Here is a 16,302-nt window from a genome sequence, read left to right as displayed (position 1 = left end):
TGGAATCCATGTTTTTTGGTATTGGAGCTACCTTGAGGGTCTTGCGAAGCTCGTCGGGGATCGTTGCCGTCCTCGACATTTCTCGCATCTGCTCGCGGTATCCGTGCCTCTGCAGGAGCGCTCTTCCTGTCGTTGTTTGCAACAGCCTGAGTTTTTGCGACTCAAGCTGCGCCTCTCGTAGCTCCTCAAAGGTGTTGTGTAATCCCAGGGCCATGAGTTTTTCTTTAGACGTGTTGCGTGGTAGTCGGAGCGCTTTCTTATACGCTTTGCGTAGCAGGGCATCCGCTTGTTGTATTTCATTTTTGCTGAGGCACTGGTAGGGTAGGCTGTACGTGATTCGACTAACTACTAGGCTTCTGACTAGTTTTAGTGTGTCTTCTTCACGCATGCCATGTCGCCTGTTGGTGATGCGGGTGATCATGCGTGCGACTTGTAGCGTTGTTGCTTTCAGCAGGGTAAAAGTGTGAGTACTGCGCTGGTTGGATTGAACCCACATGCCCAAAATTCTTATTGTTGTCTTTTCGGGTATGGGCGTCCCTTCTAGGTAGACGTTGAGTTTTAGGTCCTCGTTGGTTGGGACGGTCCGGTTTTGCTTGCCTCGGAAATAATTTACCGACGAGCGAGGCGTACAACCGAATGGGCGATGGCGTTCTATGGACTCCCGGGCAGCGTTGCAAGACGCTGTCGCGTTCCACTCTTAGAGGCGAAGCTTAACATCTTAACCACACATCAGTGACCGCACTTTAGGTCAAAAGAGTGCACCCCCCCTCCCCTGAATTTTGACGGGTATATATGTGAGACAGTTACTGCGTAATTTCCTTTCCTCAAATACAATTTTCATTTTCTTCATTACGGCCCATCTTTGTCTTTCATTTTCTTCATTACGGGCCATCTTTGTCTTTCTTTGACGGGTATATATGTGAGACAGTTACTGCGTAATTTCCTTTCCTCAAATACAATTTTCATTTTCTCCATTACGGGCCATCTTTGTCTTTCTTCTTTCTCACTTCCTCCCTTCCTCTAGGGTGCGGTTCAGGTGTCCACCGAGATGACAGAGAATTACTGCGCCATTTCTTTTCCTCAAAAAGCGTTGCGTTCAAGCGGCAAGGCACGCGCCGAACGGGTGGTGGCGTTCCGTGGCAGCGCTACAACACGCTGTCGCGTTCCACTCCTAAAGGTGAAGCTTAAACGTCATTAATTAGCAGTTAATTAGTATTCAGGCATTAATCAGTAATTAACCATTAACCAGTGATTTGTCATCACTTCGTAATTAGTACTCAATTACATGTGACGCCACCAGTGCCACAGAAGCAGCCAAAGTGGAGCGGAAAACGGTTTCGCCTCTACGCACTTTAGACAGTCAAAGTGACCCTGAATTTTTCAACGCCAGTGCCTATGAACACAATGGACGCCGAAGGCCTAAAGAAATGAAAATTAAAGTTTGTTTTTAAAAAGGAAAGGATGGTCTAACATATATCGGTGGACACTCGAACCCGCGCCATATGGGAAGGAATAAAGGAGTGAAAAAAGAAAGAATGAAAGAGGTGCGGTAGGTGTCCGAAATAATTTCGAGCTTCTAGGGATCTTTAACGAGCACTGATATCGCGCAAAACACTGGCGGATTTAGTGCTTCGCCTAGTGCCGCGTTTCTGTAACAAGGTTGTGAATTCCGAAAATTCAGGGGTGCGCTTTGTTGACCAAGTGAGGCGAAAGCCTTAGGCGCGGTGTTGCAGCTTATTGCACTGATGTGTGGTTAAGATAAGCTTCGCCTCTAAGAGTGGAACGCGGCAGCGTCTTGGAACGCTGCCAGGCAATCCACAGAATGCGATCGACCATTCGGCTCTACGACTTGATCATCGGTGAATTGGCTTTTTGAGGAAAGAAAATGTATCTTTCTCGCATATCTCGTTAGACACCTGAGCCTCGCCATAAAGGAATGGAGGAAGATGGGAGTGAAAAAAGACACCCTATTCACTAGCTCTGCCTTTATTCATTCCAAACCATCGAGCTGGCATGACGGAGTAGTTAGCGTGCTTGTCTCGCGCTCCGAAGACCCTGGTTCGATTCCCCACCCTGACCAATTTCCTACAGGGTTTAATTTATTTATTTTAAAAGGAACATCCCTGAACCATCCCTTAAATTTGTTGCACGGTTACTAGTCAAAGTACGAGTGGCCACTTTTGAGATTCGCACACTGTGACGTCACGACCATTTCGATCAATTGAAAAGTGTGACATTTCTATCCACAACTCCTGCTTACAACGATGTGGCATTCAAGGCTTCCGCCGTAATACATGTACGCGCGTCTGTCAATAGTCACGTAGCTTAAGGTACGACTGAGGTGTTCTCTGTCCCAGTGGGGCCAGTTATGCGCCCTTCGCTTGCTTTCAAAGCTCCCGCTCTTCATCGGTTTCGGCGCAGCTGCAGAGCTGCTCAAGGTTGCTGGCTGTCAAACCGATGTAGAAGGAAAACCTCGCAGAAAATGGTGCAGTAAAGCTTTCACTTTAAAACGACAGTTTATAAACTAGAAATAATGGCAGAGGAAAGTGGCCAGGAAATTTTGTGTATTTTGTAACCTTGTCACCTACAGCACCAACCTGACATCGCGGGAACTGGAAGACCGTGCTAAAGTGGCAGTCCATAAGGATGTTCCACACGCGAACTTAATGGGATGTAACAACAGAGAAGCAGCAGGCTTTATTAGAGGTGCAGTAGGAATCTGAACTCGTCTTTGTGTCGCGGGAACTCAATCCACACGTTCCGAGCATTCTTAGAAACTTCGAGGCTATGAGAGACACCGTAGTGAAGGGTTCCGGAAATTTTGGACCACCTGGCGTTCTTTGACATGCACTGATATCGCAAAGCACACGGGCCTCTGTCACTCACCATATTTCCTTATTGGTTAAGAAAATCACGAAAACCTTACTTCCAGCCTAGCATAAAGCAAAGACATGGTAGAAAGACTTGTACTACAAGAAGCCGGTAAGTTACCGTCAGCAAAAAAAACAAAAAAAAAACAGAACATTCTGATTCAGGATGCATGTTTGGATGCATCTTTGATGCACGCATTGACCAGAGTCATATTTGAATGCGCGTATACAGCGTAGATACAACGCCGATTCTTTGCCACTAAGCCATCAGAGCATGCACTCGTGAATAAAACACCGATTGTTTGCCTCTAAGCGATTACAGCGGGACTATTGCCTCGAACATTTTCTGCGTCTCTCTTTGCGCTGACACAGGAGGTAGGGTCCCTGAGTTGATTTCTGAGAGTGCGCCAAGGTCTAGGAATCAATCACACAATCATGTGATTCACATCTCAAAGCCCGCACGGTTATAGTAGTGAATTGAAGACTGAATACAGCTGAGTACAGTTGAGTACACCTACATATTTGTCACATAAAAATTCAGTGAATTTTCGAAAAATCAGTGCCGCGCAGCAGGAATCTTGCCAGCAGGGGCCATTAAAGCAGGGGATAAATACCCCCGGGAAGTGCCTTATCCAACTGTGTGTGTTGTTGCTCTCTCCTATCGCATGCCGGTGTGAGGCGCGAAGGGAATTATGCAAGCCCGTGTCATCGATTGTTCCACATTGTTTCAGTGGTTTATACATCGGAGTGGTCTATACTTAGTGCTGACGGAGAGGGCGTGGCCTTGAAAAATGCTAAGTGATGCCCTCTCCCCTTCGCTCGTGCCCTGGTGGCGACGGAATGAGGACGCGCGCTCGGCGCGAGAGGTTGGAGGAAAGTGCGCAGCTGATACAGTGTGTATGTGAAAGTCTGCCCGGGCGTGAAGAGCGAACTGAGGCAGAGTGACCTATAAATGAAGGGCGCTTACCACTGTCTGTCAATACGAGCGCCATTCAAGTTCCAGAGAGGCACAACAGCTCGACTTCCTGGTCAACACAGCTCACACAGCCAAGGACCAGGAAGGCAGTGTGCGCCAGCCTGCCGGACAGCTTCGTCGTGAACCTCTGGTCGTCAAACTGTCGCAAAGGCCGTTGAACAAATTGCGTTTGTTTCTCTCTCTTGTGCAAGTGCACTTTAGGTGCAATAATTCTTTGAAGGCGAAAGCATTTAATACCTCATCGTTGTAAGCAGGAATTATCGACCGAAATGTCACGCTTTTCAATTGGTCGATATGGCCGTGACGTCACAGTGCGCGAATTTCAAACCGGGCCAATCTTTGGCCAGTAACCATGCAGCCAGTTAATGGGATCGTATAGCGACACTCCAAGTAAGTAGAAATGAGTTTAGTTAATTGCTTAATTAATCAATTAGCGTAATTAGCCCTTCCAGTAGGACCAGATAAATAAACCGAGTAGGAAATTGATCGAGTTGGGGAATCGAACCAGGGCCTCGGGAGTGCGAGACAAGCACGCTAACCTCTCTGCCATGCCAGCTCGATGATTTGGAATGAACAAAGGAGCGTCTATACTTCGTCTCACAAGATGTTTGCAGCACTACGGAAGGTAGAGCTCTGTCGTCCAATCAGGGCTGCAGAAACGCAGAAAATAGTCGCTCGAATATTTCAGGAGTGTATGACTATTAATCAAAACAATAAGCATTGCAACTAAAAACATGATTTGGACAGGATATTTAAATGGTAGGGAGTGTTTCAATCACTGGTGAAATTACCAGACAAAGCCCGTACGGACACAGCTCTGCGGAGGCCTGCTGCGAGGTAGTGATGCGTCGCCACTTTCCAACATGGCGTTGGTCGAGTATGTTGTGTCTCCTGTGTGCTCTACACCGACAGTGCGCTGTTTCCCCAAGCAGGCGAAGCAGGTGGCTTTAAATGTTCTTGAAGCGCTTCGCGTCGAGTGCGGTGGCAGTTGGAGTACAAATGTGCTCATCAAGAGGACGGCAAAACTCGCGCAGGTGAGCGAGCGAACGCTTTACAAGTGGACAACGGAGATGTTGAACGCGGGCCGAGTGTTGTTGAACGCGGGCCGTTTAACGTGCGTTGCCTCTCGCGCAGCACATGAGCTTGTTTTGCATTTCGCCACCATCGACACTCGGCTGCCTCGGCACGCTGGAGTAAATAAATTTATATGCACATGACTGAAATTTACTGCGACGCGACAACAGAGGAACTGATGAGAACAGGTTGCGACAAAAAAAAAGTGGGGCTAGTCCCTTTGGAACGGGCGTCCGCCTGTCCAAAAACAAACCAAAAAAAGAATAAAAAGACATCAAGCGCCACCTGCTATAGGTAGAAAGAAGCCACCTGGACATCAGGTGGATCGAACCACAGGCGCGTAGGAACACACTAATGTAGTGCGTTCCATCCTGGTTGGACGAGAGAGCTGTACCTTTCGTAGGCACAGCTTGCGAGACGGAGTATAGTGAATACGGTGTCTTCGTTCACTCCCATTTTCCTCCCTTCCCCTTGCGGCGAGGTTCAGGTGTCCACCGAGTTATGCGTGACAGATACATTTCCTTTCCTCAAAATCCAATTTACCGACGAGCGACCCATAGAGCCGAACGAGCGATAGCGTTCTGTGGACACCCTGGCACCGTTTCAAGACGCTGTCGCGTTCCACTCTTAGAGGCGAAGCTTAACACCTTAACAACACATCAGTGACACAATCAGCAACACCGCGCTTAAGGCTTTCGCCTCACCGCAGTTTAGGTCAACAAAGCGCCCCCCTAATTTTTGTATTATAACCACTCTCGAGTGTTGCTTTGCACGAGTTGCATTGTATTGTAAAGTGTATTGTAAATAACTTTTTTATGTGTTCGTACGAGTGACCGAAAAATCCTGTGCGTCGTCTCTCTGCTGTGTAAACTTTGATTGTGAACCTTTGGCTCCGACCCATTCTCTGGCTTCCGAGCAGCGAAAGCTGGGCACCAAACAACTGCACCCCTTGTCACTTGGTAGCTGGTCTCTCCTTGAGTTTGCGACGCAAAGTCGAGGACATCTCCTTTGTGACCGAGACCGCTACCTCTAGACACTCTAAGTATGTCTGGGAGTGCACGCATAAGTGCGCGTAGTGGTGACACATACACGTGGTGCCATGATTAGAGGTGAGGGGGTGGCTCTCCCTGCACATATGTGAAGAAGGCGAACTGTTATTTATGGCTAAATAGAAAGCATCGTCCGGAAAACTTATGTTTCAACCTCGCGCCATGCCTGCAGGCAGGTTCCATGTTAAGCTACAAATAAGCAATGCAGGAATGCTCCATTAGTTAAGTCCACGCAAATAAGTACACACGACCTCCTGCCAAATGCGGCAGCCCCATTACCTGACGTCGCATTTTTGTGACGGACCATTTTCAAAAACGACTGACTTGTGCCCCAAAGTGTGGCGTCGCCTCAACTGCGGCACACTGCCAGCTCCGTACGCTTATTTTTGACCGTTTATCACCGGTGCTGTCGAACACTCTTATGAAGTTATGGTAATGCGTCGTTATCCTGTGGTTTTTTCGAAGCGTTGTATTGGAAAGTAAAAACGCCACATTTCGCGAATGTCGTCGCATTGCTGCTAATCACGCCATTTACCGATGTCACTGTGCCTAATGACTACGCAGTAGACAAGCTCGTTCATTATTAATGCCACATGGCTTGCGCTTCACAAAGCTAAGTTGTTTGCATTTGCACATGTGTATGTGTGTTCCACTGGAAAGCTGCACATAATTCACAGAAACTTCGTAGTTGAAAAGAAAATTTGTTCTGGTTCGATGAATCCTTGCCTCGGAATAAGGTGAATTTTTCTTCAACAATAATACTTGTGTGGAAATTGTACAGCTTGCCTCCAGAGCTGTATTGCTGCGCCTGAGCGGATGGTAACGAGTGCTTACTCCCTAACTATGAGCTCGAATTCATGATGCATTGAGCCATAGAGCACAACGCATCTATGTCAGCTTCCTTTATAGAAAAGGCCAGAAATTTCGATATTTACTGCAGAACAAGTGTGTCTTTTATTTTGTTTCTACCTGCACATAGAGGAAGATAATCAAGACGCTTCCAGCCGAAAATTGCCGACCTAAATGACCTATTTGCTGAGGATAATGGGGCTGAGAATTCTTGATCTATACAGTGCTCCAAAAGTGGCGAATCAAAGCGCAGGCTCTGCGCTGCCTTAGGCATCAAAGCAAGTGATAGAAGACGCTACTTTATATGCGGCCAAACCAGCCTAATCAACCCAGATTTACCGATAAGAAACCTGAAGTACCATAGGACATGAGCCTAAACATGCAAATCTGAAATGCTCGCTCCTGGCCTCCCATATACGAGTCTCCACCGTACATTCTGGTTCTCGAATATGCCAATGCCATCTCAAAGATCAGCAATCACTCACCCCTCTCCTGTAGTGTGATGTGGAGAGTGACGCTGCTAGAATGGCAGCAACCAGTTTGAAACGCGACGCAGGCATTGCAGACGACTGATTAGTCGCAGGTTGCCTCCTTCCGGAACTAAGGCGACGCAGGCTGGTCTGCAAGATGGAGACCAATAGGGGTCACCGTCACTCCGTGCTGGCAACAGCTGCACATGAACTGAACGGTACGGATTTAGATGCGTCTCAAGTAAGCATACTACGATTTGCTCTTAAAAGATTCAACAAGAAAGTGGATATAAACATGGTCAAGACAAATGACCTCTGAGTGATGCTGACCAGTCAAGGGATAGGGTAAGAGGGCTCGTTATGAAATAAATTAAGGAAACTATCAGCCACTGTAGCTAAGGAGCACATGGGAATGTTTTTTATTTGTGGGGTTGATCAATGGGAATAATACTTGTTTTTTTGCTTAAAGACAATTGATTAAAATACAAGACAATGACATGCCGACGGCGGGATCACAACCTAAGACCCCTGAAATTTGCATCCGAACGCGTTAGCAGGAAAGAGCGGTGGAAAGGAGACAGGTGTAGCAGAAGGCGCCGCATCAGTATGCTCGATGAGTGATAGTGAAAGATAGTCGCACGCTCTTTGAAATGGGTTTTTTATTTCTTTGAGCCATACATCAAACTTGATGACGTTTTATATAAATTTGCTATGTTTCCATCAGCTCGACTTTCAATCTTCAACTTGTAACCCTACGTCACCACTCTCCTTTTGAGCCACAAATCTTTCAATCGCTTTTTGCTGACCTACCACAGATTTAAAGGCACAGGGTAAGGTTATTTTTTTTCTATTACAATTTGAGAAGTTAAGTTCCTTCTACACATGTTCCATTATCGCACTTTTCTCACAAAGCCATATTTCGGGCTGAAAAACGCTTTTTCCGAAACCAAGTAGTAAGCGGCCACGCCCCCTTTCCAGATACCCTCCGCGTTTATCGTCAATTTTTTTCAACGGAAAAGTCCCCCACCTGACTTTAAAGCTTTTATAAAATAAACTACATATAAAAAGTGTTTGGCAACTATTGTTAAGCTGTCTTTTATAGCCAAAACAATCCTGAGACGCTGCGCACGTTTTTTCAGCGTTTCTGCAACCTTCATGCAGCTGCGTCCGAGTGCTTTCCCTTCCGATGAGTATTCTACTTTGTGCCGGTGTTGGTTGTTGTCGGTAAGTTGAGATGCTCAGGGCAAAGAAGGCCTTCGCCAGGCGCGAATTTCACGGCAACCGTTACACTCATCGTGAAAAAGCAAAAAGATGTCCACGACCTAATGAGACGCCGAACACGCCAGCTCCTCGACATGGAAGCTTTCAAGATTTTCTGCATGATTTCAGGCAGAGAATGTGCTACAGAGCGGCAGCAAATAAGCGTAATGGACATGGATGGCATTGGTTCCACAATTACAATGAGTTGTGTGTGTAGACAGTGCGGTGGAAGTGTTGAACTCATCGAAATTGTGACAAAGCGCGCGTGTTTGTTAGGCTTCGGACCCTAAGGATGGCAGCACTGGACGCTGTTATTTCATTTAATGATGGTAGCATCGCACGGGCCAACGTTCTAAAGGCGTGTGGATTGAACCCAGGGCGCAACACCATCAAGTGGCTGACGGAAGCTGACCACAAGTGTATGTACTTAAAAGAGGCCCGGAAAACAAAACGACAAGCCCAAAAGCGAAAAAATGACTGCGACAGTGATTACGAAGATGGGGGCTATAAAACCAATGACTATGAATGTGTTTGGGCTAATAAATATTGTTTTTCACATCTTTTTTCACTTTAGGCTCAATTATCTCAAAACAGTGTTTTTTTCATACAAAGGTACCATTGTTTCCAATTTCTTTAAAGACTGACAGCGGATTTTTTTTGAAACCATCTGCATAAGTGTTGCCAACTACTGAACTAGAATTAAGCAATTTCACTGAGAATTTTTTTCTTTATGAATTTTCAAGTGCCCAAAGCAAGCCGAAATTTATATACTACAGGTAGAAATTTTTTTAAAAATAAAATTTCGAACATATTTTAATTATTCTAGTTCAGTAAAAAGTGCACAAAATTTGAAACAAAATGATATATACATTACCAGGGTACTTTGATTAGTTGGCTAGAAACATGTACCTCAACATGGTCTAAATGCATGGGAAGTATAGGGCTTACGCTGTGCCCTTATTCACACGACATTAGTTGTCTCTAAGCCCAAGTTACTCATTGAGAGTGTGCGCCTGCATCGACATCCAGATTGGACACGGCCACCTTAGAGTGTAAGATGTCTCATTTTATCTCAGATTTAGCACACACCTCATATATAAATTGAGACTCACAGATCAAACTTCAAGTAGCAGAGCCAGTTGTCATAAAACGATTCCTTTCTGCTTTGGGTTTTTCATTTTCTATGTAGTTCCACAGTCCACTCATTTTGGATTGAATCAATAATCCAGTTCTTGATTTCCAAGTTTTTCTACCTGCACAGTGAGAACACCAGACAACCGCAATATCCGATTCATATAAATTTATCCAAAATCCTCAGAGTACCTGCGGGATATGTCTGCCGCAAGTCGTGATATATTATCCAGTGTATATACCGTTTAAGCGATATTAGAGGCCCGAACTTGGCTTGCACATTCTTTCTGTACAGGTGTCGTGACATGTTAACCGTTGGATAACTGGTTTTGCTGATATTATGCACGATTACTCGAATCACATCTCATTACCGTTGATGGTTCATGGGGGTCTAACGTCCATAAGCGACTCAGGCTATGAGAGACGCTGCAGTGACGGGCTCCGGAAATTTCGACCACCTGGGCTAACATTGCACACTACATGGGCCTCTAGAATTTCACCTGCATCGAAATTCGACTGCCACGGCCAAGACCTAATTCGCGTCTTTCAGGTAAGCAGCTGAGTTCCATAACCACTGAGCCACCGTGGCGGCTCACTTCTCATTACGTCTGCGGAACGTTCGCGAGAAAAATAGATGAGTGTACTAACGAAAGTTATCTGCAATGTGTCCCACTCATTTTTGTTTCTTGTTTCTGTCATCAAAGATTCAGAAATGAATGAAATAATACTGCTGAACGTGCAACAGACACTGGCTTCGGAACGAGGGCCTTAGATTTGGAGTATAGAAGCTCTTAGAAATTCTTCGTTTTGTAGATGGATGCTCATGTTGATTGCGTTGTGTGGCTTTGGTTTGTTTTCTGTCACCTGATATCTGTTAGCCATATGATTTTTATACACGCTCGCGTTGACAGCGTGAATACTATACAGATTTTAACGCGACAGCGTTAAGGGCCCCGTGTTGCAGAAAAGCCGGTGCCGCCGGTGATGGCGCTGACGGTGAGCGAAAAATTCCAGAAGCATAAATGAGTAAAACTGAGTAGGAAATACATAAAGCGCGCCGAAAAGGATATCTAAAAGATATCCGCAAGGGCTTCTTTGCATTTCCTGGCCGCATATCTTGAAAAGACTGTGAAGTGAATGTCAATTGTTCAGCGATTCAGTTTTCCGCTCTGTATGTCATCACCGCAAACGCTCACTACAGCCCGTTTTTGCAAAGCCAATATCTTATGCAATATGTGTGAAGTTCTTATTCGTGGATAATTTGTCGTTCAGATTCTCTTCAAGAAAATGCAGTTCATTCAATCCTTTATTTTTTGCACGAACTCAAGTTGTAACTATAAAGTGCCTTGATATTTCTTGGTGGGAACAGCCGAAATAACAAAACGCAGACACAGAAAGGAACACATAGAACGTATACGAAGCTGACTGTCAACTAAAATTTGATTGGAAAACCCGCGCTTTTTGTTTCCTTGTCAAAAAGATCTTGCTTTTATCTCCCGTGGGGTTCGAACGAACCCCACGGGAGATAAAAGCAAGATCTTTTTGACAAGGAAACAAAAAGCGCGGGTTTTCCAATCAAATTTTAGTTGACAGTCAGCTTCGTCTACGTTCTATGTGTTCCTTTCTGTGTCTGCGTTTTGTTATTTCGGCTGCTCCCACCAAGAAGTATGAACCAACTAGCTCAGTTTTCTACTCTTTTAGCCTTGATATTTTTCTTTCAAATATTTACGAGAACAGTATTTACTGGGGTGGTTATCTAGCGGAAGTGCGCAAGTTATACAGATCGCTAAGTCACAGGAGCCACAATATTTTTCTTTCAAATATTTACGAGAACAGTATTTACTGGGGTGGTTATCTTGCGGAAGTGCGCAAGTTATACAGATCGCTAAGTCACAGGAGCCACAATATTTTTCTTTCAAATATTTACGAGAACAGTATTTACTGGGGTGGTTATCTTGCGGAAGTGCGCAAGTTATACAGATCGCTAAGTCACAGGAGCCACAATATTTTTCTTTCAAATATTTACGAGAACAGTATTTACTGGGGTGGTTATCTTGCGGAAGTGCGCAAGTTATACAGATCGCTAAGTCACAGGAGCCACAATAATTTGCCAGAGATCTTTAGAAATTCGATACCCGCTTCACAGTATGACAAATCGTCAAAACTTGATTTCTGTGAAATCTAGCTTATGCTTTGCTTTACGACAGGGTCGGCTTGCACGAAACAAATAAGACCGGCTTATTTCCAGTCTAATCTTATTCGCGGTCTAAAAGCTCTCTCGGTTTTGAAGAAAGGAAAGGCGCATAGCTGGTTCATTTTGTCAGTGGACACCTCAAATACACCACGAACTCCGACTAAAACATTGAGTTACCGAACTTTCAGAGTTCGTGGTGCATTTGAGGTGTCCACTGACAAAACAATGCGCCTTTCCTTTCTTCAAAACCGAGAGAGCTTTTAGACCGCGAATAAGATTAGACTGGAAATAAGCAGGTCTTATTTGTTTCGTGCAAGCCGACCCTGGTGTAGGGCCTCGCGCTCCAGGCTCGCCCAGGGTTGGCAGGAGAACGCGGACGCTAAGAGGAACAAGCATGTCCCGCAGAGCTCTCCGCCTTTTTCACTCAATGCTCTCAGAAGCGACCATTAGAAGGCGGGTTAGATTCTGTGTAGACTGACTGGACATGAAATAAAAGGAGTGTAGGTCATACCCAAAATGTCGTAACACTAAAAATTGCTTGATAACAATAACTGTGATAATATCTTTCTATAATTCTTTCCCTCGCAAACAAGAAGCATGTCCACTGTAAATAACCGCCAGGACACAACTGCTCAAACTGCGATACTTTCTGCAGGAAAATACACGTTGATCCTTTGTCTCCTGCAGATATCGCGAAGAAGAAAAAGTATCAGGCAAGAATTGCTCTACACTGCTCTCTCTCTCTCTCTCTCTATATATATATATATATATATATATATATATATATATATATATATATTAATATATATATATATATATATATATATATATATATATATATATATTCTTCAGTGCGAAGGTTCCAGTTCTCTCAGAATATCCACTCCCATGTTCAGCAAAAGATATGCATATGCCTGAAAATTTACTTCCTAGCAATAACAAAGCATCCTGTGAAGATATGCTGTGGATACCATATAAATGGCTTGTATGTTTGCTGGGTCACGTTTTTTTGCCTGTAATATTCGCCTTCAGAAATCCTGTGGCAAAGAGACTTTATACGACTCTAGATTTCCCTAAGCTACACAGACACTCCATCCAGACACGGCCGGCGTGCGGTAGCAACTTCAATGCGAACAGCCGTGGCAGCACTACAAATCCTTCCGCATAATGCGGGTCAATATGCGCACTATTTGATAGTTGGTGACTTCTCGCGCGGGAGGAATTGCGCACTGCCTCAGCGAGACGTTGACACGCGTGCGTACCTTGGGTCTCGGGACGGACGTTCCCCCGAAGGCGGCCATCACGTGGGACCTTGAAAACAGGCAAGGTCATGAAGCCATAACCTGCTGCCAGACCACGCACGTGATAGAAGACGCCGACTGTCCGCTGCTGGCGGTCTACGCTCTCGGACCCCGCCTGCTCCATGCGGGGACATGCTTTTCAGATTTGGCCCAGCCATCTGCAGAAAGACAGTTGGGTGTTTATGGCATTGAGAATAGTCAATTGTTCTTGGAATATACCGCCGCGCTATGGTGCTTTCCTAATGCCTCAAAAGCAGCTGCCTGCGAGTAGGTACAAGATTCTTGAACGTCGTGCGTCAATGGCATAAACCTTTATTTAATTCAATGTGTGGAATGTGCCCTCTGCTTGCTATTGCTCCTGTTAACCAGCACCGCAAAGAGATTTGTACTACTGAAGAGAGGTCATCTAAAAATGGGTAGATTATACACCTAATGTAATGGGATAGGAAAGAGGTCGCGATGTTTTGTGCAATTTGTAACCTAATCGTCTAAAGCACCTGCCATATTTTGCAGTATTCTAGCCATGGGGGCTGGAATACTGAGCCAAGGTGGCAGCGCGTAAGAATGTTCCGCGTTCCGTGCACTGTCATAGTATGTAAAAATATACAGACAGCATGCTTTATTAAGTGATGGCTTCATGTGCTTTAGATTTTGATCTGGGAATCACCGACAGAGGCACTACTACAGAGTCGATCAATTATATTTCGTCACTCACCACATTAATTGATCAAAGGATGCCCAGAAAGTTAGCTTGCAGTCTCTTATAATGCGAGGAAAGCTTAGAGAGATGTACTATTTTAGACAGCGAGTAAATTACCGTTGGTAAAAGAATTACGCAGATCACATTCAGATACAACGTACAGGCTTGGATGTAACGTGGATGCTTGCGTTGACCGCAATCATATTTGAAAGCGTGTACACTACACGTAGATACAGTGCTTATTCTGACTGCGGAAGACTGACTACAGCTGAGGCTAATTAATACATACGCTTATACGCGGTCCCACTAATAAATAAGAGCCAAAGGTTCTCCCTGGACATACGTGAAGAAGGTGCTCTGTTATTTAAAGCTGGCTAGAAAGCAGCGCCCACAGAAATCTATTTTGCTACCGCCGCGCATGCGACATCTCGGAGGTGTTATGGTCAGTGGCAACTACGCAATGCAGGAGTTGTCTGTTAAGGCCACCTAAATTGGCACACATGTTCCTGCCAAGCGTGGCAGCCTCAAGACCTCATGTCAGTCCTCTTTCATGGCCTTCTGCTTGTGCTCCACTTTGCAGTGTCGCCCCAGCATCTGTGCTTTGCAAGGTGGCTACGCCTTGTGTTGAAGTTTCGGTAATAGTGTCTCCATTTTCCCCTTTTTTCATGCTTTGATAGCATAAATGGAACACACATTGTCATCCAATTGGTGTATTCGATTTCCCTGGTTAACGAGCATAGAGACGCGCTCCATGAACTCTGTTGCTGCCCTGCCTTGGCACTTGTTAAATTTTAAGGAGTTATGCTTTTTGACATAGGTGGCGAAAGAAAAGAAAATAATGCCTCTTGTGTGCTCCAATAGCAGTGCAATATTTAGGGAACTACTCCAATGTGGAGAAAATTAGCAGTAAGGCATCAATTTCTCTCTAGCATCCACTAGATACGGCCACAACGAAAATCTGTGCCTCGCATTTTAAAGAAAATTTGCTCTGGTCTGAGAACACGGGAACCGGACCAAAGTTTTCTTCAACTATGTAATTTGTGTGGAAACTGCATAGCTTTTCTTCGTAGCAGTATGACTGCGCCTCAGTAGATGCTAATCAGTGCTTGCTCCCTGACGATGTGAACTGATTTATGACGTCAGTGATTATGGGAGTCATCGCACCGTAAGAGATAAGAAGCACAGTTTAAAGTTTTATAACCAACTTTCCACCCCGGTGATGAAACCCAGGTTCCTAGAGCATAATAACAAAAAAAAACGATACTTAGGGCAGAAGGAGGGTGCCATGTTGTCATGCTTCTACCTGTAAATACAGGAAGCGAATCGGACATTTTCAGCCAAAAAATTGCAGACCTAATTCATCTATTTTAAAGGAATGCCAAGAATAATGGGGCGAAGAATTCTCGTTCTATACATTGCTTCAAAACTGGCGAAGGAAAGCGCGGGCTCACAGTTACCTTAGGAAGCAAAGCCAGTGATAGAAGATGCTGCTTTATACGAGGCCGAACCGGCCTGATAAAGCCACATTTACCGATAAGCAACCTCAAGTACCATAGGACTCGAGTCTGCACATTCATATCTGGAATGCTCGCTCCTGCTCTCAAATATAGGGGTTTGCACCGTACATTCTAGTTCTCGAATACACAAATGCCATCTCATAGATCAGCAATCACTCACCCGGCTTTTGTAGTGTGATGAGGACAGTGACGCTGCTAGAAGCGTAGCAGCCAATTTGAAATACGACGCAGGCATTGGTGACGAAGAACCAGTGTCACAGTTGCCTTCTTCTGGCACCGAGGCGAGGCTAGCCGGTCTGCATGATGGAGGCCAACAGTGATCACCGTCACGCCACTCTGACAACAGCTGCGCATGAACTAAGCGGTACGAGTTCAGGGGTCTCCCACATGAGTCTTCTCTGATCTTCTGTACAAAGATTCGACATGTAAGTGGATTTCAAGACGGTCAAGGTAAACGATCTGCGTATGATGCTGACCAGTCAAGGAATAGAGAAAGAGGTCTCGTTATAACGTACATGAAGGACACCATCAGTCAGTGAAACCAAGGAGCGTACTAGAATGTATTTTGTTTGTGGTGTTGATTGATGGGAAATTAATACTGTAACCATTTTCTCACTTAAAGACTACTGGTTAAAAACACAATACAACCACATGCCGCAGGTGGAATTACAAGCCATAGCTCAGATGTGGGATCGAAACCAATGTGCTCCGAATTTCGAGTCCATGCATGTTAGGAGACAACAAAGGAGGAAAATACATTCGTGTAGCACTAGGCACCAGTCATCGCATCATGCTAGATGGATGGATTGAAGATGGGGGCATCCTGTTTGAAACGGGGTGCTCTCCTTTTAAATTTCTTTGAGGAATCTGTTAAAAGTGACGCTACCATTAAATTCGCTATTTTTTCATGA

General features: G+C 45.1%; 1 protein-coding gene across 22 annotated transcripts in view; it reads right to left on the bottom strand.

The window, feature by feature from the left end:
* Positions 1–2,117: 2,117 nt before the first annotated feature.
* LOC149346609 (uncharacterized) overlaps positions 2,118–16,302 on the bottom strand; it is a 58,519-nt gene continuing 44,334 nt past the window's right edge. For 2 of the 22 annotated variants that reach the window (XM_089586520.1, XM_089586527.1), the window contains 4 exons: positions 15,552–15,687; positions 13,136–13,332; positions 7,304–7,438; positions 2,185–3,985 (listed from right to left, as the gene is read on the bottom strand). Coding sequence is in view for 7 of the 22 variants with exons in the window: in XM_089586536.1 (XP_089442662.1) it covers positions 3,863–3,985; positions 7,304–7,438; positions 13,136–13,174 (297 nt within the window). In the remaining 15 variants the exon portion in view is untranslated. Of the gene's footprint in view, positions 3,986–7,303; positions 7,439–9,660; positions 9,802–13,132; positions 15,178–15,551; positions 15,688–16,302 lie in introns of those variants that run through there. The other 20 variants (XR_016292429.1, XR_016292428.1, XM_089586533.1 and 17 more) reach the window with 19 other exon arrangements.

This window comes from Amblyomma mixtum, chromosome 4 (genome assembly GCF_055824585.1).
Source record: "Amblyomma mixtum isolate Tamu chromosome 4, ASM5582458v1, whole genome shotgun sequence".
NCBI classification, from domain to species: Eukaryota; Metazoa; Arthropoda; class Arachnida; order Ixodida; family Ixodidae; genus Amblyomma; species Amblyomma mixtum.
This window is presented reverse-complemented; position numbering and strand designations above follow the sequence as displayed.